The 26,764-nt window shown below is 44.8% G+C and overlaps 1 protein-coding gene across 2 annotated transcripts in view; it reads right to left on the reverse strand.

The window, feature by feature from the left end:
* Positions 1-531: 531 nt before the first annotated feature.
* The window catches only part of ZNF366 (zinc finger protein 366), a 76,464-nt gene continuing 50,231 nt past the window's right edge, over positions 532-26,764 (reverse strand). For both annotated transcript variants that reach the window (XM_058434090.1, XM_032145306.2), the window contains exons 2-5: positions 16,930-18,275; positions 13,267-13,458; positions 4,171-4,345; positions 532-1,235 (exon numbers count right to left, since the gene is read on the reverse strand). In XM_058434090.1, coding sequence (XP_058290073.1) covers positions 700-1,235; positions 4,171-4,345; positions 13,267-13,458; positions 16,930-18,275 — 2,249 coding nt within the window. In that variant the 3' untranslated portion in view covers positions 532-699. The remainder of the gene's footprint in view (positions 1,236-4,170; positions 4,346-13,266; positions 13,459-16,929; positions 18,276-26,764) is intronic.

The following is a 26,764-nucleotide window of genomic DNA, read 5'->3' on the forward strand; positions in this document are numbered from 1 at the left end:
AGGAGCCAGGGCCCCGAACATCATCATATCATCTGAAAAATAATGCTCCAAATGCTCAATCTGATGAAGACAGCCGACACAGAACAAGAGAGTATTCTAGGTCACCAGTTTCCCTTAGTCAAAATTATTCTTCTCCTGAAATTTTACCTTATATCTGCAGCAACTACTCGAGAGCATTCTCTTCAAATAGCTCATCCTCCTGTGCCATTTCTGACATTTTTGGTTATAGAATAAAGGCTATTTTTATATATACGACGACTAATATTTTCATCTATCTGGAAAATATTATAACCTTCACAAATTCACCTAAATAGTTATTAATAAGGTGACACCTCAAGCACCATATTTTTGCAATTAGAAATTTACCTTGTATTGCATATGAATCAAAGGAAAGTAGAATTTCTAAAAGCACCTCAGCATCAGCTTACAATTAGATATCTGGAAGAATACTCACAGTTTATTATACTGGCAATGCATAAAACGCCACTGACGAAGACCCTGCACATGTGTGAAGGGTATCAAGGGCCCCGTGAATGACCTGAGAAGGCTTTCCATTACCTACATCCCTGCTCATTTAGTCTAAGCCATTTGTAGAGATTGGTACTATTCGCCAGTCTCCAGAAAATGACAGTTCATGCAGAAAGCTATATTTGAAATGCCTCGTTCTCATTTTCCAAATGTAATTTTGAAACTGTCCACTTAGATACCTAAAAGCACTGCTTGTTTTTCCATTTTCCTCCCCAGTAATTCTTTCAAACTCTCATCTCTGTGCTTGAAGTATAAGTAATCAGAAAAAGAGGGGCCCCGCTGGGTACTCTGAAAAGCCCTGAGGCTGAGACACTCATCTCTGCCGGCACAGTCTCTCTCCTGGCCGCCCTCTGCCCCAAGGTCGCCCTTGCTCCTCTTCTCCCATTCTCCCTTAGATGCGTCCTCCTTCTCCTCCTTGCAGGCTTCCTCCAGCACCTCGGGGGCGTGCTCCGGCTTGGTGGACAGATCCTCGGGTGTGCAGAGCTGCTGGCTCTGGGGGGCCAGGCCAGGGCTGTAGGGCTCCACCTCGTAGCAGTTATCCTCCTCTTCCTCCTCGTGGCAGTGGCTGCCCTGGGCACTCTCCTCGTCTGACTGGAACACGGGCACCTTGGCCCGGCGCTTCTGAGAGAGGTCAAAGGGCTCCTCCTGCTCCAGACTCCTCAGGACACCGGCTGTCTGTGCCAGGGCGATTCTCCCCCTTCCCAGACCTACGAGAGCAGAGTAAGAATTCATGCACCTGAGGAAATGCTGTGGAAATGGGACCTTGAGGAAGGGGAGCAGCCTGGGGCTGTTTAATGAATTCTGATGCGTATTTTAAAAATAGATCATTCCCAGTAAGGATGTGGTCATCGGAGGCTTGTCACAGACAGTGTCCAAATTGGTTTAATCCCTTTAAGGTGAATTTGGCAACATGCACCAAAAGCTTTAAAAATAAGCTTTGACTTAGCAATTATGCTACTGAGAATTTAAACTGAAAAAATAGGCAGGCAGGTGCATGAAACACTGTGTGGATGCATATCACCATATTCTTTTTTTTAATCACAGTCAAACAGTGAAAAAAATTTGTATTTAATAATAGGGGTTTGGTTAAATAAATAATGATATATCCATATAGCGAATTATGCATAGGGGATGTAGAGATCTACTAATGATCACAGAAGATATTTCCTATGTATTTTAAGTAAAAACAAAATATAGATGTAAGTATGTGTGTGTGTATTTATTTATAGTGCAGACCTGATTTTATCTAGCTAGCCATCTCTATTTAAAAATGTCTGAAAGGAGGGATGTCAAAATCTTAAAATTAACCAACATTCTCTTTTCACTTTTAATGTATTATTGTTTTATTTTTTACCATGAGCATACGTTTTGTCATAAAAAAAAGTAAATCAATAATAAAGGCATTTTCATCTTGAACAAAACAAAGAGATCCTATTTGGGGCAGCAGACACCACCCCATGACTGTGGCCTCTTTGCCAACAGCCTGCTCATAGACAGGGTAGAGATGGCATGAAGAGGTCCTCTGAGGAGCTCACACAGCCCCTGTGCCTGACCTCCAGTGTCCCTGCTGTTGGGCACAGTGATTCAAAGAGGCCTCACTTTTGGCTTCAGTTTGCAGGGCTGTAGGGATGGGCTTTTCAGCATGGCAGTTTCATTTGATCCTATCTTTAAGGCTTTGACCTTTGATGAGCCAATAGTCAGGCCTCCAGGGACAGGCTGGACACTGAGGAGGAGCAACAGGAAGGGAGGGGTCCCGGGGTGCAGCCAGACCAGGCTTCTGGGAGGGGGGGTGCAAAAAAGAAAGGTAGGGGCGATGATGTCTAATTTTGTTCACTTTTTGATGCTGTCAGGCAATGAAGCTGTCTGTATCTTTAATCTTGTCAGGGGACAGGAAAGATCTTTTTAATGATTTTTGAGCCATTTCAAAAGCTAGAGTGAAAAATAAAAGCTAATACCCTTTGTAGATGAAAACACTAAGATTGTTGAAAGTGTGTTAAAATTTTTCAAAGCAACCCTCTGATAGTTATTTTTCTAGAACAACAGAGCTGTTAGGCGTCTTTTAGGATTTGAGCAGCGGTGTGGGGTAAATCATGGCGACCAGGTCGTGCTTTCAGTTGGAGTGTGGTCTCCTCACTGACTTGTATGTCTCCCATCCTGATGACAGAGCAAACCTCACCTCTTCTGGAAAAATCCAGGCCTAGCTTGGGGAAGTGGCTCAGGCAACTACAGATTCAGTGAATAATTCAGGAGAAAAATGTTTGCAGGAAAAATAAAATTGTTTTTGTTTTAATTACAATTTTTTTCAGGGCTTTTGCACAAACTCCAGCCCTTGTTTTGTGACCACAGCTCCCTGTCATCCAGGAGTCACTAGAAATTCAGTGGGTACTGTGAAAAACCTGAAAGCTACAATCATTTTGTTTCACACTGTGTGCATATGTGTATCTATTTATGAATATGCTCGCCCACTCGACCATCTCTTTTGTAAGGAGGTGAGTGAAACAGCACACAAACAAATCACCCCATGTTTCTGCCTAGGGTAGTGAGCACTGGCTTGATTCAGAAATTGAGTTGGAATCCCAGTTCTGTCTTCAGACTTGCTGTCTGACCTTGAGCAGTTTATCTAACACCTCTAGGCCTTAGTCTCCTCTTATATAAAATGAGAATAACACAGTCTCTTTCATGGCATTGTAGGGCCAAGCAATAATGTCCCTAAGGTGTCTCACTCTGTGCTTTGATCATACTAGTGGCCGAAAAGCTGTTAATATGATTTTGTAAACACAGACATCCTAGAGGGCAGATGATCTCCTTCCCCTAGTATCTGCCGCTGCATGTAGTTCACTGCTTTGGACACAAGTGCATTTATTGCCTGTTTATTGAAGGACTGGTTGATTAGACAATTAAGGAGCAACCCTGCTGAATTGACTAGATCTGGAACATAAACTCTTCACTGCCAAGGGCCCTGGGACTGAGAAGGTAAAGGCAGTGAGAACTTTTCATTAGTTCAGTGAGGACTCAGTGGGGGAGATGTAAACCCCTGCTCTGCATATGGGCCAATCAGTCCTACCTACCAAGCAGGAAAATTGTCCTTGGGTGTGCCTGGTCGTGAACAAGTAGGAAAGACCTAGCTTGCTACCAACATATTTCTGCTAACAGTAAGACTTGCACATGTGCTTTCTAAAAAGGAAAGAAAAATTGCATGCCCCTTCACAGCAAAGCCACGAAGAGGATACAATAAAGCCTGCACAGTCAGAAAGGCCTAGGTTCAAATTTTGACTCCACCACTTTTCAGCAGAGCAACTTTGGGCAAATTGATCTCTTGAAGCCTTCATTCCCCTGCTGTAAAATAGAAATAATAGAAGTTCTTCCAGCCTGGAGTTGCCATGAATATTAGCGACAAGGCACCTGATGTAGTGTCTGGAACAAAGGAACAAATAATGGGACCGACTGGCATCATGATGATAGTCCAATTTACTCTAATTCACTTGTACTTACTATGTCAGAAATTAGCATCAGATTTTCTCTAGTAACATTATAAGGCTACTCCTGCTACTCTGCTGTGGTCTTGACAAGAATAACCCTCAAGGTAATGCCCCATAAAACGAATTCAGCTCCCATTTGTTGTCCACTGGACTGACTGGTTACCTTGGGAATGAAGGCCCCGCTCCATGACCCCATGCTTGACTTTCATGTGGCGTGTCAGGTTCCCCTTCAGGGTGAATTTGCTTGGGCAATAGAGGCACTTGAAGGGTTTGCTGTCTGAGTGCAGGTGCATGTGGCCCATCAGGTTGTGCATCCGGTTGAATTCCTTCCCACAAAGCTGTCGAAGATGGGGATGAGAACACAGGTTACTCTGCCCGAGTGAAGCCCCATCCAGGCCCCTGGAGCACAGACACCACTTCTACTTTGTTTGGACATTGACATTTTAATCTGCTTGCAAGGAAAATGTCCGTAAGGAAATCAGGAAGGAGCCTCAGAGGTGGAGCAAGTAGGGGTAGATTAAAGAGATTTGTTCCTGGAGTTCAGAGATCTCTAAATTCAAAGTAAAAATATCAAAGCTTGTAAAGCTTCTTTTGAATAAAAGCTTTGGAAAAGGAGAAGAGCTGATCTGAAAAGCAGTGGCTGCAAGTGTTCCTCCTTTAATAATAAGAATGTGATTATGTGTTTAATATTTATGCAGCATTTGAAATATGGAAGGCATTGTTCTAAGTCTACCATGAAATATCTTATTTAATTCTCACACCAATCATATGAGATGGTTGCTATTACCATCCCCATTTTACAGATGCACAATCTGAGGACTTACGTCACTTGGCCAAGGCATACAAGTAGTGGGTGCTGAAGCTGGGTTAATGAACTCAGGCCATCAGATGCCACAGAACACATGGTCAACCACCAGACCATACTGTGTGTCTCCCAACACAACTCTTCTGTATCAGGCAGAAGAGAATAAAAGAATACACTGTATTATTATATACAATGTATCAGACAATGCTTTTTAAATTGCTTTATTTTCTAATTACTGGCATGGATTTCAAAGTTAAAAAATGAAAAATCATCTAAGGAAAGAGTTTGTCTTTTTTCTGGGTAGAAATTTGAAGTAGTGAGAGTAGTATCTCAGGTGTACAAGAAGTAAACATGTTTTACTCTTTCTTTCTCATCATTCTCTCTATTTCAATCGAAGTGCAAATACATGAAGGACAACTGGTTCTCCAACTGCTTTTGGAAGAAGAGCAGAACTTTCTTCTCACAGGTGATTTTGTATACGCAGAAAGTGTAACCCAGAAGCAGACTGCTCTGGGGGTGCTTTTGTTGTCCCCAAGCCTTATTAGAACAGGAAAATTTCAGCCCTTCCTTGACTGTGGTAGGAGGAATGCAAACAGTGATTTTGTGTCTGTGATTGGACAAGAATGTTAAGGGAGGAGAATTCTCCTTCCCTCCCCAACCTCAGAGGCCAGTGGACCTGGAGCTGCACTGTGTAGTGAGAGAGGCCACAGGGACACTCAGGGTGAGGCATCCTCTGAGGCTTACACCGGTTTTCCTTTCTCACTGAGATATATTTTTAGGGCCAATGCTGGGGATTCTGGATTAAATTTTTATTAATGAAGGCAATAATTTCACTAGTTGGCTATGGGAGATGAGTGTTGAGCTCTTCTTGAAAGAGTAGATAGACCTCTCAAATGATGATTTGGGGAGTTTAACCTAGAAGAATTCTGGGTCCATGTATGGATAATGAATGGCTGGTTCTGTATTCTTGAATGGTTCATGTTTGAGAATTGTAAGTACTTTCCCCACTTTTGCTCTCTCTTACTAGCATGAATGAATTTGGCCTGCTGGGTGGGGTTCCAAGCTCAGCATCCAGACAGAGCACCTGCACACCACATTCATTTGAAAATGGTGACCTAAGAGGGGAAAAGGGTGACAGAATTGGTCTAATTCCAACTTTCTCAAGAGAAGCAATATGTAAGATAGATGACTCTTTTATTCTCAATTGAGATAATTTATTAAGATGTATCAATCTGTGGCTCAGCATGCACATGTATAAAAGTTCTATTAGAGTTATATTTATTAGCTTAATTTGCCCACTTCTCCACCATCGTGGCTGAAACCTTTTTTTTTGAGACAGAGTCTAGCTCTGTTGTCCAGGCTGGAGTGCAGTGGTGCCATCTTGGCTCACTGCAGCCTCCACCTCCCAAGTTCAAGTGATTCTTGTGCCTCAGCCTGCCAAGTAGCTGGGACTACAGGCACCTGGCTAATTTTTGTGTTTTTAGTAGAGGTGGGGATCTCTGCCCATGTCGGCCAGGCTGGTCCCAAACTCCTGACCTCAAGTGATCCATCCGCCTCAGCCTCCCAAAGTGCTGGGATTACAGGAGTAAGCCACCATGCCAGGCCATAAAGAACCTAGAGATTCTACATTAGGGATTTCCAGTCATGGGTCATTTTTAGAAAAAGCTTACCTCCTTTGGATTGTGGGATGGTTCCTGGTTATTTGGAGTAAAGCTGCTGTTACAATTGCTGAGTATAACCAGTATTTGGTTCAGATATGTTGTCACTCAGGAGACTGCAACACGCATTAAAGCTTTGCCTGCTTTTTTATTTATTATCTGCCTAGTATTGGCGTGACACGTCACAGTTCCTCAGTGAGCATCTGCTGAGTGAGGAAAGGGGTGGGAAACATAGCCACGAAAGAATTGATCAAAGGAAAAGTCATGAGTGGTTAAGGACAAGGCATGTAGGGGGAGAAAAGCTGAAGGCCAGAAGATCAATTAGGCTACTGCACTAGTCCAAGCATGAACAGGGTCTCGTGGTCCTATAGGCCAGAAAGAGGTCATTGAAAAGAAGTGACAAGCACCTTCTGCACTTGGCTCACATGATGACAGAAATTCTTCTTTCAGTTATTATCTGTGGTTGCTGAAGGCTTAGAAACTGAACTGGTCTGAGAAGGTTTTGTAAAGCGGATGGAATTTTAGCCTAACTGTGAAAAATGTGTAGAGTGCACTTAGTTGTACACAAAGATAAAGTCTCTTCATAAGATATTTTCAGACACTTCAGTCAACCTTACACCACAAGTAAGGTAACTACTGTTGTGATAATGATCAAATTCTTGTTGCTGCCACACCTTCTGGGACCTTGGGGTACTGTAGACCTTGTAATTCACCTGCCCCAAGGTCCCATCTATTTCCCTTTCCCAACTCCATGCACGGAGGTGTGCACGTAGTAAAATGGTGTCTGGGCTCTAAACAGCATCCCAGGTAGTCTCCAATGAGTTGACCTCCTTTTCTTTGTAGCCAACTCAGTATGAAGCACAGGACTACACATATAGTACACTTCTGAATGCCTAAGTCTTTGGGAAAATAAACAAGTCAGGGAAATATCATTACTTAATGCAAAATTCTAAAAAGCAGCCATCACCAGCTCTCATCCTTTTCTCACAAAACCTATTAGTTTTCAAACTAAACTCCTCAGTGGCAGAAGGATAGAGCCAATTAACGCAGGACCTGAGATACTCGGGCTCCATGCACACCTGGGCGGTAGGTACTTAGCTTCTTCCTCTCAGCCTCTGACCCTCCACCAAGCCTTTAGGTTCTTATCCAGAACAGTTGGCCTTCTCATCTTTCTCAGAAGATTGTCCTCATCTGAAAACACCCAAGTGTATGGAGATATTTTATGTCTGTGAAACTCAAGAGAGAAACCTCTCAGACACTGTTAGTAAAGAGAGGCCAGAGAAAGAGGATGGGGCCAATAAATCACGGTGCTCTTGGGTGGAGTCTGAGATGTGAGCCCCAAGCAGAATTGTCACAATAGGGGAGGGGAGTTAGACCAGAGGGAGGAGGAATGGATGGGAGGGACCACCAAATCGCTAGGTTCTTCTCCAGAGAAAAGCAGCCATTGAAGTCAAGGCCTCCTTAAATCATGCGATGTGAAGCTAAGAGTGTGCCCAAGCAGGACCTGCTGAAACATCTCTGCCAAGGTCTGTGGAGATGAAAATAGGAGTGGATGTTGGTTCAGGAAGCCGCCGGAGTGGTGAGGACTCTGATCTCATCGCGCAGGTGCGAATCTCCACCAGCATGCCCCCGCTTGACCTCTCAGTCGCTCCAAGGAGCACCGTCAGTATGTCTCAACATGAAATCTCAGCTTATCCATCCACCTGCTTTTTAAGATGGAGGTGGACTTCAAAATTTAATAAAAACTGGAAACAAATATTTTAAAGCGCCCTTTAAACATGGGTTGCATGGGTTATTAGGCTTTGAGATTTCAGAGTAGAGAGAGGAGGTGCAGACACAGAAGGACAGAGAGCTTGCTCCATTTTCTCTTGTGTATAATGTTGATAATAATCATTGTTTCCTATGAAGGTTGTTGTCGGGATCAAGTGAGATAATTCACAAGAAGGACTTGGCAAATAGTAAGAGCTCAATAAATATTAGCTCTTTTTACTATCATTATTGTGTATATAGTAGATTCTTCTACATTTCAGAAATGGAAACCTCTTTGAAGATGAGGGGAATATTAAAGGAAGAGCCAAATGAGGAATCTGTTGAGTAAATACCCGCCAGGCTACTTGAAGTGTAGTAGAAATGCAAGCAGTTGTGCCTGCCCCAGGTCTGGGAAATGAGGATGGAAAGAGAGGCTTCATCCAAGGTTCAGGGCTGGGAGAGGGCCCAGTTATTTGGCTCCCCCATCCTTAGTCTGCCCTTTGAACAGCTGACGGATGCCTGTGTGCTCCAGGCCTCCTCATCCCGGCCTCCTGGCACCCTTCTCCTCCCTGGTTCAGGGCCTGGAGGCACCTCAGGCACTTGCCATGAACCCCAGTGGCCATGCTGACAGCCATGGAGAAGTCGGCTGTGGCCAGAGACAGGGTGATAGCAGCGGGCAGCTACTGGGCTGGGGCCAGAAGCAGCACACCACCTCGCCCCAGCCAGCCTGGTGTGAGCTTTAGAAATGAGATGCACCAGGAAGCCTGTGTTTTCCTATTCAGAGAGAAGAGGTCAGAGAGCTGCAGCCTGCAGCTGAGGAGAATGGCCTCCGTGAAACTGCCCTTCCCGCACATTCTTCTCCCTCTCTCTCTTTTAATAAGAAGGGTGTTCCTTTCCTCAAAGGGAGAGAGAGGGAGGGAGGGAGAGAGAGAGACTGTAAACTGTCCAAAAGGACCGTGAGAAAACAGGAAGCTTTGAAAAGTACAAGAGAAAGCAAGATGAAATCTATTTGCAGGCGGGCCCCTGGGGACATGTGAGGCATTGTTAAGCAGGCAGTTCATACGGCTATATCCTTCCTTCTGCTGAGGAGGGCTTTGCTGCCAAAAGGCTGCTATCTGGTCACTGCCTTAACCCCCTCTATGCCAGCCTGAAAACTCTGACCCCAAGCACTGGGCCCCTCAAAGCCCCCCATCTGGTTTCTTCCTTCTTGGAGCGTCAAAGAAAGTGAGGGGAAAATGGAGCCAGTTTGACAACAGTGGTGGAGCCCCTCTGCAGGGAACCTCATCCCTATTCTGACAGCTCTGCCCTCTGGCCTTCAGCCTTCTGCTACAGACAAGGTTTCAGATGACCTGGTGATTCATAACTTAGGCAGCTCCCGGCTTCACCCATCTCAAAAGAGAATTTGTCCCGGAAATTCTGGATGGCTACTTTTCCTGGACAGGTTTCCCAAAGACGGCAGCTGGTTCTTTGCTGTTATGGAGTTTGGCCACTACAAGGATAGGCTCCAAATCAACCCCTGTGTGCTTACCCAGAATCTGGGAAGCATATTTCTGAAAAGTGGCTTAAGTCTACAGGCACAGGTCTCTGGAAAAACTCCAGCTGGCTCCAAGAAGCACGAGTCCAGAAGTCCAGCCAATAGCAAAAGAGCCCAGAAGGGCAGTAACTTTTTTATAAGGAAAAAAAGAAAAGAAACATGGAATGGAAACCTTTCCTCTCCTCTAATTTTCCATCCTATTGTTAATGCCTAATCCCACAGTGAGTGAACATTTCTGCTTGCTAGGGACAGCTGTTTCCACTGAGCACAGGGCTGGAGAAGATCAGTTCATCTTGAAACAGGAGGAAGGATGTATGTTAAGAAGGAATTTTAATGGTTAGAATCCCAAAAAATTAGAATCTGTTACTAAAAACCTCTTCCTTGCTCTGAGTTTTTGGGTAAAGGAGAGAGAGCGAAGACTGCCTCTTCTGCCCAGCCATGTCAATCACAAGACATGAAGTGGATGGCTCTTCCCTGTTACGGCAACAAAACACAAGTTCAGTTGCCTGGGCTTATACTCCAACACCACGGAGCAGCCAGCCAGCCATGTCTCTCAGATGGCTGTGAACTGCATTGCAATGGGCAAATGGCCCTCCATCCCTCTCTCAACTCCCAAATCCCCAACAACCTTCACCCAAGGCCGAATTTCCAAGAATCTAGCATAGCATAGTTGGGAAGCAAGAACCACAGGACAGCATCTTGAGATGGCTCACCCCACAGTGTGACCTGGAGCTAGTTTACAAATGCCAAGAGCCTTGTGACATAATCTGTAAACCCAGACATGCGCTCTAAGTTTGTTGAAATGAAGAAGGGCAATGGTACAAAGAGGGCACCCAGCAGGGTGACACTGATGGGAGACGGGGACAGGGAGAGGAAGACCCTGACTGTATGCTTTGAGTACTGTCTCAAAGGGCTGTGAGTCAGGGTGGCTGACACTCATTCTTGTTTCACAAATGGCTAAGAATGGAGAAGGCCCACCTTCTCCATTGTTTGACAAGAACGCCCTTTCACATCCAATTCTTTTTGTCTGATGATAGACGACACTCTGTAGGGAGCCTCCTGACCTCTAGTGAGGTCTCCTGAGAGGACTTACCACCAGGAAGAAGCAACCTTTGCAAATGACCAGTCCAATTCCAGTGCCAGGCCCATCTCTCCCATTGTAAAATATAAGCTGTGCATTGTTTCAAAGCTGGCATTCTACTTTATAAACCACTCTCTTATGGGTTGTGATGGTGTGGACCAGACATGGAGCTTAATCTAACCTCAAGAAATGAGTAAAACAGTTTTTGAACGTAAAGCTGAGCATCCGACACCTTTTGGACCATGTACATGCACCATCATTGGAGTGGAGCAGGAAGGAGCCATCGTTCGTGAAGGGAGGCCCTGAACATCAAGCTGGGATTGCTCATTGCATCAAGGGCCCAGGTTACATAGCACCTTGCAGTCTCTTGTGCACTCATACTAGAGAGAACCCTCTAGATCCTCAGATACTACCTGGTCCAAGAAGTCCTCTAAACCCCTGAGGGTAGAGAAGCAGAAATGCCTTTGTACCCTCAAACCACACACAGCCTACACTGGCTTTGCCCCCTGACCTAACCCTATATTTCAGGAACATTTTCTGCCTGGTTTTACGACTGCTACTGGACCAGAATTGATGAGGTGGAGGTAGGAGATGGCTGAACTCGACAGATGTGAATTTTCAGGGGATTATAAACAATGTTAATGGCTCCCTTCATATTTTAGCAACTTGACTCCACCACTATCAGTTGATAGGATTAAAAATTCAGTTAATGCTTGAAGCCCAAGAGTAAACTCAACACAAGGAATGAAGAATGGCAAAGAGACCTGCTTGTACCTCCATTGTAGGAGACAGTAAACCCTTTGCAAGAAGAAACTCCTCTGTGAAATGTGAAGTGCTCTGGGGGCTCAGTGAAGTGGGAAGGAAATGAAAGAAGTCCCTAAAGAGAGAGCGAAGAGGAGGCCGTGGAGTCCATCACCGCATGCAGTTAAGGCCGCACTTCATGGGCATACGAAACAGGGTACCATAGTCAGAAAGCTCCTGAGTTTGGCTTATTGCTCTGCTTCCATCATCTTGAACTCCTGGTAATGTTTGAACAATGAGCCTTGCATTTCCATTTTGCATTGAGTCCTGAAAAATATGTGGCCTGTGCTGCATGAAGCTGACTCTCGCTTTAGATGGATGTAAATTGATTTTCGAACAACTGGGAATATGAAGAAAAGGAGGGGAAACAGAAGTGGGTGGCAGGAAAAGGGCTGGAGGGAGAAGCCTCCCTCTCCCACCTCTGGACAATGCCCACACAGGTCTAGGGAAGCTCTGGTGTCTGACCCCTCACCCCTTCCAAGAGTTGCCAACACAGGAAAGAAGTCAGCTTCACAGGGGATTCCTTCAAGTGGGGCCACACTGCAGAGGTATTAAAGAAGAAACAGCCCCTGGAAGCAGGGAACCCCACTTCAGGAATATAGATCATCAGAGTATCATTTGAACCCAATTAGGCACCCAGTAGCAGAGAGAGAAAACCTCCATTTCAAACAGAAGGGCTGTAATGGTATCTGAATGTGGTAATTTCCCTCTTCTTCCCCCTCAGCCTTCTTCATGACCGGATGACACTTGGCCAGTACATCACTCAGATTAAACCCAGTCATGGCCAATGCTCTCTCCTCATTTTAGAAGTAGAGAGAGGAAACCCTCTTGTGGGGTGGGGACAGCCTCGGGGAGCTGGAGCATTTCTGAGTTATGTCCGTCAGCACCTTGGGCTTTACAAATCTCCAGCTCACACATTTTCTCAGCTGATGAAATACAAACCCAACCAAATTAGTCTAACAGATATTTTAACAAAGATGCTCTATCCCTGTGCTACATGGCACTTAGCAATAGGTGAAAGGCACTTGAAGTGACTGTGCTCACAGTTATTCCACAGCCCCAGCAAGCATTTCTGAGGGCCTCTGAGGGGCTAGCTTTGGAATCCCTCTCATCGTCTCTGGGAGGCCTGCCCTCAAAGTATACATATGGCTCAGCCCAAGTGTCAAGAGGCAAGGAGAGGGGAGGAGGTGGCAGTGGGTGGGGGGGAAGCTGTGCTAGAAGCTTCTCTGACTCTTTTCTATGTCCTGCTCATTGCCTTGTAAGGAGAAGAAGGCTAACCTTGCTTTCTCCTCTCTAGAACAAAGGCTCTCCACATCACTTGCATCCTTTAACAGCCTCCTTCTCCAAAAGGGCCTTTTGCCCTCAGACCTTTCCCTAGTGCCTGGCTCTACCCCTGGGCATGAATGCCACAGTGAGACAAACAGGGCAGGCTCCTTAGGGACCTCCAGCTTGGCATGACATAAGTGGGGTGTGCAGAGGGATAGAGTGGCAGATGGGACCTGGGGTTGGCCATGGACCTACTCTGAGCCCCTGTAGCGCCACTGATGAAATAGAGTAGAAGGCTCCCTGGGGACCCTTTCCCATCAGGCATTTGTACAACCCTCTGGTTCCTCTCTAGTCCCACTGCCCACCTTGCATTTGAAAGGCTTCACGTCAGAGTGGACGATCATGTGTGCCTTGAGGGTCTGCTTCTGCACGAAGCTCTTGTAGCAGAGGTGACACTGGTAGGCGCGGATGTTGGTGTGGATCAGCACGTGTCGCTTCATGTTGGCCAGCAGGGTGAACTCCCGCCCACAAATCCCACACTTGTGCTCCTTCACACCCTGCAGGGAGGCAAGATTCAGAAAAGTGGTGATTGACAGGTAACGTGCTTTCATCAGGATCATAGGCTTCGTTTTCCTCTCTGCCACATAAATCCACAAAGAGCTTGGTGATAGATGTTGAGTTTCAAATGGCGTAGCTTCAGCCTTGTTAAATTACTATTTTCTTGAAAAGTGTTGATTATACAATCTTTTTTTTTCCTTCTGAAAACCATAAACTAGTCAGACTATTAGAGGAAAAGAAAGCTCTTGCTTTTGTTGTTCCAGCTGCTGCTGGGGTTAAGTCTCCAGTGATAGTTCTTGAGGATTAACAGGCTTTTAGTAAGAGCACTATGGGCTGATATGCAATATGAGTCTATAATCCAGCTTTCATGATAATGAAAAAATAAAATCTTCCAAAACGATATTATCATTTCTCTTATGGAAACCAATGTTCTCTTGGGTTCTCATTAATGGACTTGAAAATCCCAGAACAACTTATATCCACACTGCAGTAAATTACAACTTAAATTACAACTGATAAAGAAATTTGGCAAGAGATAGCTTTCTGAATGAAGGAACAGGATGGGAGGCATTCTTGTTTCCTTGCTGTGCATGAAGGTGTGTTTGAACCAAGGCCCTTAATTGAGAGCATTTCCAGGGACTCACAGCTTGAGCCGGGCATTCACTAATCCTGACTATCCATTACTTCCCCACAAAGGCCTTTGCAAGAGGTCTTGACACAGAATGACTTTTGGGAAGAAAAATTTAGAGAACCAGGGCACTAAACTGAAGGTTATCATAGGATTAGAACAAGTTACTTAGTTAACAACTGTACCTGATGAAATCCATATTGCCTGGTATTCATAGTGGCTGAAGGAGGGAAGGAGAGATTCCAAGCTCATCTCTGACTCTCTCTGTCTATGTTTCCATTTCTTTACTTTGAGGTATGGTAAGAAAGAACCACTCTGCAGTTCTGGTGGGCCCATGGTACTAAATGGTGGATTCAGCTCTCTGCCCAGCTGTTTACTGGCTATAAAACCTTAGATGAGTCGTGTGGCCTTTTTTAGTGAAGCCTTCTCATCACAAGATGAAGTGGTGGGTCATGAGAACCCTGGGGTTTTTTCTAACTTAAGCACTGTCTAGTCCAGATGATGGTACATGAGTATGCATTTATGCTAATAAGGAGACCTAGAAATCAACCTCCTTTAGAAATTAAATTTTGATTCTCCCTAAGGAGATGAATCTTTAAAATGTAGTGCATATTCCACAACTGAGTTTAAGATTATAAAATTAATGAAAAACATTTTCTTAATGGATTTTAAATTTCATTTTAGCATCTTGCTTTCTTTTCTTTTTTTTTTTTTTTTTGAGGCAGAATCTCACTCTGCTGCCCAGGCTGGAGTGCAGTGGCACGGTCTTGGCTCACTGCAAGCTCCGCCTCCTGGGATCACGCCATTCTCCAGCCTCAGCCTTCCGAGTAGCTGGGACTACAGGCGCCCGCCACCACGCCTGGCTAATTTTTTGTATTTTTAGTAGAGACGAGGTTTCGCCATGTTAGCCAGATGGTCTTGATCTCCTGACCTCGTGATGCGCCCGCCTCGGCCTCCCAAAGTGCTGGGATTACAGGCGTGAGCCACTGCGCCCGGCCAGCATCTTTCTTCTCTCAAGATTTTCTCTGGGCTTGGCTCTGATCCATTTGTTCTGAAACCAAGGAGACGTTTCTGCTTATCACTGTTTTCAGAATTCTTTAAAGAGAAGTCTGTTTCTAAAGTAAGATTCACCTGTGGGCTGACCTAGACTGCAAATGAGCAGGAGCCTGGACACAACTTTAAGGCAACAAAGGAAGGCGTTGTCTCTCTGACGGGATCAGTGGAATCACAGAGTCGGAGCCTGTCAGGTGGTCAGGGGTGCGAACAGGGAAGCAGGTGGAAAAGAGAAAGTGTTCACTGTAGAGTGGCCAAGGCACAGGTGCCTGTGTCAGAGATTCCTGAGTGACCTCCTATGCCTCAGTGTCTTCAACTGCAGATCGGGAGTAGCTCTTAGAGTTGTTGAGGAGTAAATGAGGATTAAATGAAGAGTGAAACACCAGTCATATAGCAAGTGTTCAACAAATACTACCTCTCACTGTTTGCTGACACCTCTCATTAAAATGTATTTTGTTTTCTAATTCAAATGAAACTTATTTCAGACACCAGACTGTTTCTTCCATTTTGACTTCATTTTCTACCATCTTACAGGATCTTCATATGCTCTAAAATGCACTTTTGATTCCTTTCCCACATATAAAGGAGCCCCTGAAGTTAGCGAATGGTCCCCTTTGTGGCTGAATCCCAGTCTGGGTCCTTTGTTGATGGTTCCTGCACTTGGCAGGCAACTCCCCTCTGGATAGCATCTACAGGTGCCTTTTATAGGTCAGGAGCTGTTTGTGCAGAACCCACAAGGCAGCCACACATTTCATCTCTGCTGCAGAGCCAAAAAATACCCTGTGTTTTGTCCTAACCTAAGAAGTGAAACGTATTATAGCACAGCAGAAACATTATCTTGGCTGGGCAAAGTCCTCTCCTGACCTTTCAGAATTAAAGAATGCTTTAGAAACTCTGGCTTGCTAGAAGTCTTTCCTGCCAAGAAAACCACTTGAGGTTAAGGGTGTGAGAGTAGGAGTCAGTGGGGGCAAAACTCCCTCTCAGAGGCTCAAAGCAGGTTCCATAGTTTAGCTGGGGTAAGATTTCAGGGACACCACTAGGGCCTTGTTTTAGTTCAGCCTGAATGACTCCAGGGCTATGGTTGCAAACTGGGCTGAACTTAGACGCTCGGGCCTGTATTTCCCCTTGAAGACCTGAGCACAGAGAAGATGAAACAAAACCAAACAGAGAAGGATGCGTTCTCATGCCTCCTACAATATAAACCACAGGGCACTTCACCCAGCTAGGCACGGGTTCAACACGTGGAGGCATAGGCCCTGCCGGCCTCGGCCAGGCTCTGCTTCCCTTGGAGAGCTTGCATATGAAGCAGGTCTCACAGTTGAGGGAGAAAAAAATCCAAAAAGTTTTCCACTGCTTCAACAGTACAACACCAAGAGAATTATCCAGAAGGTGCTCCCTGGCACATCCCAGGCACAGAGCTGATCTAGGTCTGATGACACACTCATGCTAGTGCCTTGGATGAAGTTTCTAGAAACCGAATCTGCAAGATTCTTGGAGGCTGGGGAGCATCCTTCCTCATCTCCTCTGCAAATGTCTGCATTATTTATTTCTAGGCCTACCCTGGAGTCTAGAAGGCCGGTGAGGCAAAGGGCTTGGTCGAGAATCGTTCTCTCTTATTTAAACGTGAGGAAGGACCTCAGGGCTCGGCCAAGGGACCGCTTGTCCGGGGTTGCCCAGCTCCTTGGGGTAAGGTGCAGAGCGGCACAGGCGTCCTGCTCCGCAGGGCTCTGCTCTGGGCCCCGCTCCTCTTCCCAAGGCCCCGCCCGCCCCACCAGGGGCCCCGCGGTACCTTGTGGGTGAGGGAGTGCTGCTTGAGGTGATGCGGCTGCACAAACTCCATGCCGCACTCTGAGCAGATGTAGGGCCGGATGTCCTTGTGCTTCATCATATGGTTCTGCAGTTGGCTCGGGTACTGGAAGGTCTTGTCGCACTCGGAGCAGTTGTACTGGATGGGGCCTCGGTGCGTGGTGAGGTGTCTCTTCAGCTGGGCCAAGGTGGGGAAGTCGAGGCCGCACTCCACACAGATGTTCTCGCGTCCACTGGCGTGCTTGGCTTCGTGGGCCTTGAGCTCGCTGGGGTAGGCAAAGCCGCGGCCGCACACGCGGCAGTTGTGCGGCTTCACCTCGCTGTGCTGCATCATGTGGCGCTTCAGGTGGCTGGTCTGGGTGAAGGCCTTGTGGCACACCTGGCACTTGTGGGGCCGCGTGCCCTGGTGGGTCAGCATGTGGGTATGCAGGTGGCTGAGCTGCTTGAAGAGCTTCCCGCAGTGCGTGCACGCGTGCGGCTTGATCCCACTGTGGCCCAGGATGTGGGTGACCAGGTTGTACTTGGAGGTGTAGGACTTCTCGCAGGTGGGGCACTGCCAGCGCTTCTGCGCGCCGCCCACGTCCACGTAGTAGCTGTCGTCGATCTGCACGTTCACGTCCACCCTCTCCACCTTCTGCTTGGTCTCCTCGCTCTCCTGGGGCTCGGCTTTCCGGGGCAGCAGAGGTTCCGGGGGCTGCTTGGGCAGGAAGGTGTGCCGGCTGAAGGGGAAGGGCGAGGACGAGGGCACGAAGAAGGGGAACATGAGGCCCGGGTGGACTTTGGGGTAGTAGGGGTAGGGCGTGGGCAGGAATGGAGTGGGCGTCGGCTGGGGCCACACGGCGCTGGGCTTAATGGGTTCCTGCTTGACGGGCTTGCCGCCAAAGTGTTCCAGGCTGCGGTAGAATTGGAAGCCCACGTTGCACAGGTCGATCATCTGAGAGTCATACTTGGGGCCCGGGGGCTGCGGGAACAGCAAAGGGAGTTTGGGAAGGCCATGGTTTTTGTTCTCCTCTGAGTGAAGGGCGAGGGTGGCTTCTTCTGCAGGGTGGTTATAGGGCATCTTTGTGGGCATGCTCTTCCGTTTCCTAGACCCTGCTCCTTCGAAGACCCCGGGGAACCCACCTAGGTCTCCTGGAGGAGGTTCATACCGAAACTGGGAAAATGGCCCTCGGAGAGCTTCTGGGAAGGGGTGTCTTTGGGGAGCCTTTCCCCGAGAAGCCACTGGCTGCAGGCACTGGGGAAAGGAGGGGGTCTTCTTCACAGCCAAGTTGAAATGCACATCCTCATCTTTGATCATCTTCATTTCCTTCTGCATCCTTGGCAATTTTCCTTTAAAGAGAAAGAAACTTGTGTGTTTTGGTTTTGTTTTGTTTTAAATCTTCTTTTCCCTAAAGGATTCTGGCTATTTATCAGTACTAATTTATGAAGAGTAATACTTGCTTAATATGGACCCTCATTTATACTAGGGCTGTTCAAAATATCGCTTTTCTTTCTCCTTGCAAACCCAGCTGTCAATATGGATAGCACTGACCTCTTGGGGTGACCCTAGGGCTGAATCAAATTGGGCCCCAGTGTAAATCCAGCCACAAAACCACAAGGGTGATGGTAGGAAGAGAAGTGGACTAGCTTGGGAAGAAATCTGAGAACTCATCTGGCCATTGTCCCCATTTAAGATCAGGGTACCAAAGTCCAGATAAATGAAATGACATTCTCAAGTTACACAGGTACTCACTGAAGGAGTGAGCACTAGACCCATTCTGCTGCAACTTTTCAATCTGAGATGTAATTACATCTACTAATGGTGATTGGAAAGTGACTTTTAGGGTCTTTTTTTTTTTGTAAGAAAACCAATTTTCACTGCTGCTCCCTTGCTTGGGCCTTTGCTGCTGGAAAATGAGGATATTCAAAGCCTCATACGAGAAGGGATGTTAATGCTTAACTCAGATCTAATCGTTTCTGAGTACCCACTCTGAGTAAGGTGTGCTACTAAGGCATAGGGAGTGAATGACATAAACATGATTTTAAAAAGCATATTGAGTAGCTCAATGTTACAAAGTCATCCTGGCAATGTACACATTCCAGTCTTAAACCTGAAGCAAGCTGGAATGAAATATTCCATTATTATATGAAATAAAGCCTCACATGGGTCTCTCCTTTCAGACAGGTGTCAAGGTAAAGGGCAGGCTTGATGACTCCTGTGATGCCTGACATTTCCCCTGCTGACACAGCCAGTTACTGTGTCCTGAGACATAGGCATGTCTGAAAGAGCTGGTGGTAGGACTAGAGTCTGAACCAGGGGCAGTGTTTTTCATGTCTCCTTGCCAGTTTTCTCTCTTTCTTTCTTTCTTTCTTTTTTTTTTTTTTTTTTTTTTTTTTGGAGATGGAGTCTGGCTCTGTTGCCCAGGCTGAAGTGCAGTGCAGTGGCACAATCTCAGCTTACTGCAACCTCCGCCTCCTGGGTTCAAGTGATTCTTGTGCCTCAGCCTCCCGAGTAGCTGAGATTACAGGTGTGCGCCACCACACCCTGTTAATTTTTGTATTTTTAGTAGAGACGGGGTTTCACCATTTGGCCAGGCTGGTCTTGAACTCCCGATCTCAAGTGATCCACCTGCCTCGGCCTCCCACAGTTGTGGGATTAGGATTACAGGCGTGAGCCACTGCGCCTATCCTTGACAGTTTTCTGTCTTCTTCATGTGGATACTGACAGAATGAACCGAGTGCCAACTCCACATTTCCAGTGAAGGTCAGTTCTACCCAAATCCTCTGAGTTTGAATGGGATCAATCCCTTTTGCTCATCAGATGCTCCCACGGAGCCAGCTGGCTTGGCCAGGTGTAAGGTCTGATGTAGGGCCACTGGAGACAGGGCTGACATAGAGTCTTAGACTAACTCAGGGCTCTAGCCCCTGAGATTATCTACAAACAAGGCAATATGGGGTGAGGGTCCCGGGGGTGAGAGGGCCAACAGTTTTCAGTGATTTTCTATGATCCTTGGCGAGTCAGATACAGCTTTTACAATGATCCAGCTATTCCTAAATTCTTAAATAGCATGTGTGTCTTTTTGGGAGGCTTGAGAGCTGCAGTGCAATTAAAACAAAAATGAGCCTTTTTTTGTTTGGTTACCTAGTCTATATACAGACAATCCAATGAGGAAAAAATATGTGCCTTATTATATAACTATCTGGGCATTATTTAAAGGTGTATGTGAAACTGGACAGATAACTAAAAAATAATGCTTAATATTTGCTTTGTGTTTATGTGAGTGGAAAGATAGCCCCGGCTTGTCTTTCTTACCATGGGTTTGGGGCTTAGTAATTAAGAGCAAGCTCTTGTGTGTCCAGCAAATGGGAGGCCCAGCCCGTGTCTTAGCTTTGCTTCCTCCTAAAATTCTTACTGCAATGCTAGATCTTCTTCCACTGCTGCCTCAAGGGCCAAGCAATTGTAGGAAGTGACAAGGGCAGTGGGAGAATGAAATGTCTAGCTTTATGAGACCCGGAGGGGTGTGGGTGGGTGAAATGAGAATCGTGCTGCTGCTATCAGAAAGGACCAGCAGGAGGATGGGGAAACAGAGGTTCTTTGATGGTTTTTCTTGTTTACTAAATCATCTCTTAGCTTGCAATCCAGCAGGTCCTGATCTCTAGATTCACATAGAGTTATACAGAGTGTGGCCCTGGCCCAAGAATTTGTTGCATCTATAAAAATAATTGACTTTCAACAAGACTAAATGTGTCCTGCTGAATTGGAGGGGAAAATGGCAGATCCTTTCCCTATTATTTCATTTGGAACACAGTTGGTTTTATAACCCCTTGAGAGATAAATTTCTTTTAGCAGAAAGGCTGCTCAGATTGGAAAAGTCTCTTCCAGACTACAAGTACCTATGGCAAACCATTGCAGAGCCCGTTGAGAAGCAAACTGGTTCTCTTTTTACAATTTTCCTCTGATTAAAAGAGGCAATACTTCTTGGTACATACTAGAGATCTTGGGTTGAGAATTAGTGAAAAAGAAACATGTCAGAACCTGGGCCAAAACATACTGAGTTTCCTGTGTGTTTTATTATTAAGAAAGTACTTCTTCTTAAGTACATGGCTAATGACGTGTTGTATCTTTATACAACGTGCTGTAGCTTATACTGGAAAGCTACTGACTTGGAATGGAATGTTATCACTAATTTTGAAACGGAAGTTATTTCAGTCTATGCACATTATTATTGCTTTTGCTTAATATTTTTGTTTTTAGTTATGACATAATCAACTAATTGTTTCCTTTTAATACATTAGGAGTTGTAATATACTCCTAATATAATGTTAATCTCAAAAGCATATTTATTTTCAGCATTTGAATTTTTATCACCATTGTCCTAGTAAAGCAAAAAAAAAAAATGTTGAACAGAGATGATGTGGCTATTTCTTTAAACATAAATGGCACAATTATGTCCCCAAATGCAGAGACTTTAGGTGCATACATTTTAATTTTTTACGTATTTTAATGTCATAATATTAATTTCCCCCAGTTTCTGTGTGTGTATATATAATGATTCTCCCACCCTTAAAATAGTAGTCTGTGCACACTAGAATAAAATCAGAAACCCAGAAAGTTTTTTAAAAAGTAGGATCTCGGCTGGGCACGATGGCTCATGCCTGTAATCCCAGCAAACTTTGGGAGGCTAAGGCAGGTGGATCACGAGGTCAGGAGTTTGAGATCAGCCTGGCCAAGATGGTGAAACCCGTCTCTATTAAAAATTCAAAAATTAGCCAGGTGTAGTGGCGGGTGCCTGTAATCCCAGCTACTTGGGAGGCTGAGGCAGGACGATTGTTTGAACCCAGGAGTCGGAGGTTGCAGTGAGCCGAGATTGCACCACTGCACTCTAGTCAAGGCGACAGAGCAAGACTCTGTCTAAAAAAAAAAAGAAAGAAAAAAGTAGGATCTATCCAGGGAAATTTTTACAGACATTTAAAACAGCAGTCCCTTTCTGAATACAGATGTTTTTCTGCATAAAGACCTTAAGGATCATCACCGGTCCCTACAGAGGTCAAGGAGAACTAGATCTGATTTCTCCTTGGCCTGCTTGAAAGGGAGATCAGCTGTGGCTGCTTCTAGCTATTAATATCCCTGCCTTTGAGCACCAGCACCAGGTGATAAGGAGAAGCCCTAGATGGTGAAACAACAACAACAACAACAAAATCTAGCAAACAAACCGTTCTGGGGAAGGGGAGTGTTGAAGGGAAAAGCAGGGGAAGGATATCTCCCTGAGGAGGTCATTTACCTTGAAATCAGTTAAGTTAAAATTCTGAGTGTCCTGAGCAAAAATGTTAATAGATTCATAGAAAACCTCAATGTGTACCACCCACATGCTCCCCTCTATTTCTTAAAGTAGATCCACAGGCACCTATAAAACTGACAGGATTCTTATGCAGGAGGCAGGAGAGGCTTGGGGATGGCAATCTGGTTATGAGACCCAAAACATGAGGAGGTGGGGCAAGCCCCACTCTGAGTCATTGATCCATGGCTGCTTCCAGAGGCCCTGGAGAAACTGTAAGACAGTTCCCCACCAGGAAGAGCTGAAACAACATGCAAAAGGAAAGAAGAACTGAAAATGTAAAAGCCACTGCTGGGTGTGGGATAATGGAAAGAGCATTGGTTTGGAGCCTGAAGGTCTAGGTTTGATTGTTGGCTTTGTGCTAGCAGCTGTGAGAGACTGAGTAAGTTACTTTTGAGGTTTGATTTTCTCATTCATGAAATGGGAGTTAGGATATCCCCATAGGGTTGTTGGAAATTTAGAATGTGTATGAGCAAGTATGTTAAACACTAGACAGTATGCTGCCCTTAAGGAGTGAGAAAGAGTGGACAGGAGAGGGGGACTGGGTTGTGATCGGTGGTTTGATGCTGTCTGACATCATGTCTGTTTTCTAAGCTGAAGCTCTTGATCACGACTGATGGCATCTGGGCCTCTGCCTTGCAAGTTAACCAAGACTTTACCCACTTATCCTGAGTTGGTCTTGTCACAGCAGCGAAGGTGAACCACGCTCAAAAAGGCTATGGATAAGGCTAGGGTGAGTTTATTCATACCATGTGGCGATAAACCATGTAGTTAAAGAACACCTCCCCATCCCTTCTCTATGGCTGTTTTTGCTATTACGGAGATGTTTTCAAGCTTATATTAGTAACAGTTCGCTTTGATGAATGGGGAGTTGAAGCAAAGGCTGATCTCACGAGCTATTTCAGCCAGTGTGTGAGAAACTGAAACATTGCCCTGAATCTAACATCAGAGGTCACCTTCCTAGGGACAGGAGGACGTTTGTCAAACCCAAAGTCTCAGACACTAGAATAGCGCTGGGTCAATATTAGCAAACCAGCTCTTACAATTCTTGCTAAACTGTGAAGACAGGGACTGGATCTGTTTTATTCACTGCTGCATCTTCAATTCCCGGTATGGTGCCTGGCTCAAAGTAGATGCCCAATCAACTGATTTGGGATGAGAGAAGAAATGGGTGGTTCTTGTTTTTAAAGTCTCCCCATGAAGTTTTAAAAGGCATAATTTTATTTTGCATTATTTAGACTTTGGATGACTTTCAGTACTTCCCTAATGAAATCATCGGCACATCTATAAGTTATTAGCTAGTTATTATGAAAAGAACTTGATACACACGCTTTGTGTGAGCTGTTGCTTACCCTCCTCATCCAAGGGCACTATTCTCTGAACTAACTCTCAGATTCAGGGTAAGCCCTAAATCCTGGCTACACTAATGCTGGAGAGCCATTATCAAAGTGCCACCAAGTTCTGCAAGCCAGCCAGAAAACAGATTCCTGAAAAGTCCAAAGGGCAGTCATGGGTAGAAAGAAAGACTCCTGGACTGAGAAAGGGAAATGTAAAGCAAGAGTGGGTGGTCACCCTTCACTCTTCCACCTAAAAAAATGTTTGGGAAATTAGTAGCAGCCCATTCTTTGTACTAATAAGAGGGAGAAGACTTTAGAATAATCATACATTTTCATTGTTATGGTCAGACATTGTTCTAAGGTCCCTGGCTTTCAACAATGCATCACCCAAACCCAATAGGCTATAAATCAAGAAACAAATAGTTTGAAAAGGAAAATATTGGGTTCATCTGTGTTAAAGGAAGCTGGGACTCAGATAGCTTCCTTAACTGCTATTATCCATAAGAGTTAGTTATAGAAATAGGGAAATCGGGAATGAATGAATTTTAAAACCAAAACCAAAACCTCGTTTTTGACCCATAAGGACCAATGAGAGAAATCCAAGGCCTGACCAAGATAAAACCACATTTTGTTTTGGGGGAAATATGCTGCTAATAATGGTCTTTAATTGGGAATTCACCTACTGCACCAAAATATAAATATTCCCCAGATAAAATTACTGGTATTTTGTGGTTCGCATTCAAATCAAAGGTCATTCCAGTAAATATTCTTGAAAGAGTCACAGTGAGCCAGCATGCCAGGGGCAAATCTCTTTATCTCTCCTCCACCACACTGACTCTGTTGGTCCTGAAATTCACAAAAGAATATTCACTCTTCCATGAAAGAGAGAAAATGAACTCTTTATTCCTTGAAGCTTTCCCATTTTCATTGGAAAATGTTACATTTTACTCTCGGAGGCCCTGACTTCCCTTGTAATATGAGAGTGGCAGTTTACTTATGTGATGTACCCCAGAGCTCCATTCTCAACAGAGGTGGAAGCAGGGAAAAGGTGACAGTCAAGGAAAATGGTGAGAATAAACAACAGTGTGAAGAAGAAGCAAAGGGGGTGGGGAGGACCACAGGAAGGCAGAGGAGGATAGACACAAACTGGCGGGTTATCTTCTCTGTTCATACCAAGGATCTCCTAGTGAGGCTCCTCTGAAGAGGGATTTTTAAGTCTTAAAATGAAACGTTCTAACGTTTCAACATAATTGTCTTAATATATATGAACTTGTACTGCTGAGTTCTTCATTTGTAGATATTTGGCAAGTAATGATTCAGTCTGGCATTCCTGCGATTGGCAGGAATAGAACGGTCTCAAAAGATAGCTGGCAAATGGAGCAATATGTGGTCAAAAAAGTGAATGTTCTGCCTCGTCGCTCTCTGGGTCAGTGGTAGAACCAAAAAGAGGTAACCCGATGCTGGGCCAGGCCCCAGGACCCTTCCAAATGCCCTTCTGGTCCCCATTTAATTTATAAGCCCCAATTCCTCCCATTTTGTTATAAAAATAATCTGTCAGCCCATGATGCGGGCTGAGTCCTCTAGGTGGCCAGAAAATATGATTTGGTGATGAGACGTGTTCACACGTGAAGTAGACAATTGAACTCACAAAATCAATTTTTGAAAGTTCCTAAATACAACCAAGACATAATATAAAGTCAAGTTTAGTTGTGTATTGTTTAAATTGTCCATAATGAACATTTGTATATCTTAAATATATATGTTGATAAGAAGCCCTTAGTAAAAAAATTATCAACAACAGATTCAGCTACTAACTTGCATAGGTTAAAATGGATGTGGGTTTCATTTAGGAAAGAGAAGTTTTTCTTTTAAGTGCTGAATACCTAGGCCTAGTTTCTGGAAAGCAGGAGTGAATATAATTATTTGAGCTTGGAACAGCTGGCTAGTGTGTTGGGGTTATCTCTGTCCTCGTGACCCATTTAAAGGAAGGAAATGAATTGGAGATATGACTTAGCAGATCTCTCCCCCAACCCTCAGAGCTAGTATATCTCTTATAGATGGTGCTCTAACTAGAATGTTAGAATTTTTCTCCAACTTTCTTTGGAGGGAATGTCTTTAGAATATATGTTGTTTGTTCATGTTCATAGATCAAATAAATTTGATAAACTTACTCTTAGCTACACAAAAAATACATATGCATGTTAGAAACCTTCATTTTGTCCACCTCTGGAAATGGCAGCATATTCAGTCTGGTGGGCTCCAGAATTCAGTCTGGTAGATAGTACCAGAAAATATGATGATCTGCAAGCAAAAGTGCTGAGAATCAATGCATAATTGATGAGGTTAGCCATCTGTGGAAGGAGCCTATTTTAAAAGTATAACTCAGGGGAATATTAGCTGGGGAGAGGTTGATAGAAATATTTTGTATTTTGCTTGGTAATTACACAACTCTGTAATTTGTCAAAATTTAAAGAACAAAGGAATTAATTTTACCGAATTTAAATTAAAAATAAGTTAAAAAAATATAAAAGAAATATATAAAAAATGCTATTCTGCACATCGTTATTAAAAGTGTATATGAGGATATTTAGAAAACATCCAGCAATAGTCAAGGTGACCAGACCCCACCCAATAATCAATTCATATTTGTGGAATGTGTCCAATGACATTCATATGATATATACAGAGGGGAACAGGGTTATGAGAATTTAATTATCTTAATTCCTGCTCTATCCAAAGGGAAGACTTTAAATATCGTAGATACCAGCATTTTTGTGTGTGTATAGTCTATTCAGCAAGAATATTGTGGGGGCAGGGATGATGCATCAAGTTATCCTTCAAGGTAGTCTTTTGCCTTGATTGCATGTTCAGTAAACAATCTTCTATAATTGCCCTAACATTCCTTGAAATGCAAAATCATCTGGAGCCTGGCACAGTGGCTCGTGCCTGTAATCCCAGCAACTAGGGAGGCTGAGGCCAGAGGACTGCTTGAAGCCAGGAGTTTGAGATCACTGTCTCTGCAAACAACAACAACAGCAATAACAACAACAAAAAACTTAGCCAGGTATGGTGGTATGGGCCTGCCTTCCCAGCTACTCAGGAGGCTGAGGTGGGAAGATTGCTTGAGCCCAGGATTTCAAGGCTGCAGTGAGCCATGATCATGCCA

Source organism: Hylobates moloch, unplaced genomic scaffold, assembly GCF_009828535.3.
Source record: "Hylobates moloch isolate HMO894 unplaced genomic scaffold, HMol_V3 SCAFFOLD_23, whole genome shotgun sequence".
In the NCBI taxonomy this organism is placed as follows: Eukaryota; Metazoa; Chordata; class Mammalia; order Primates; family Hylobatidae; genus Hylobates; species Hylobates moloch.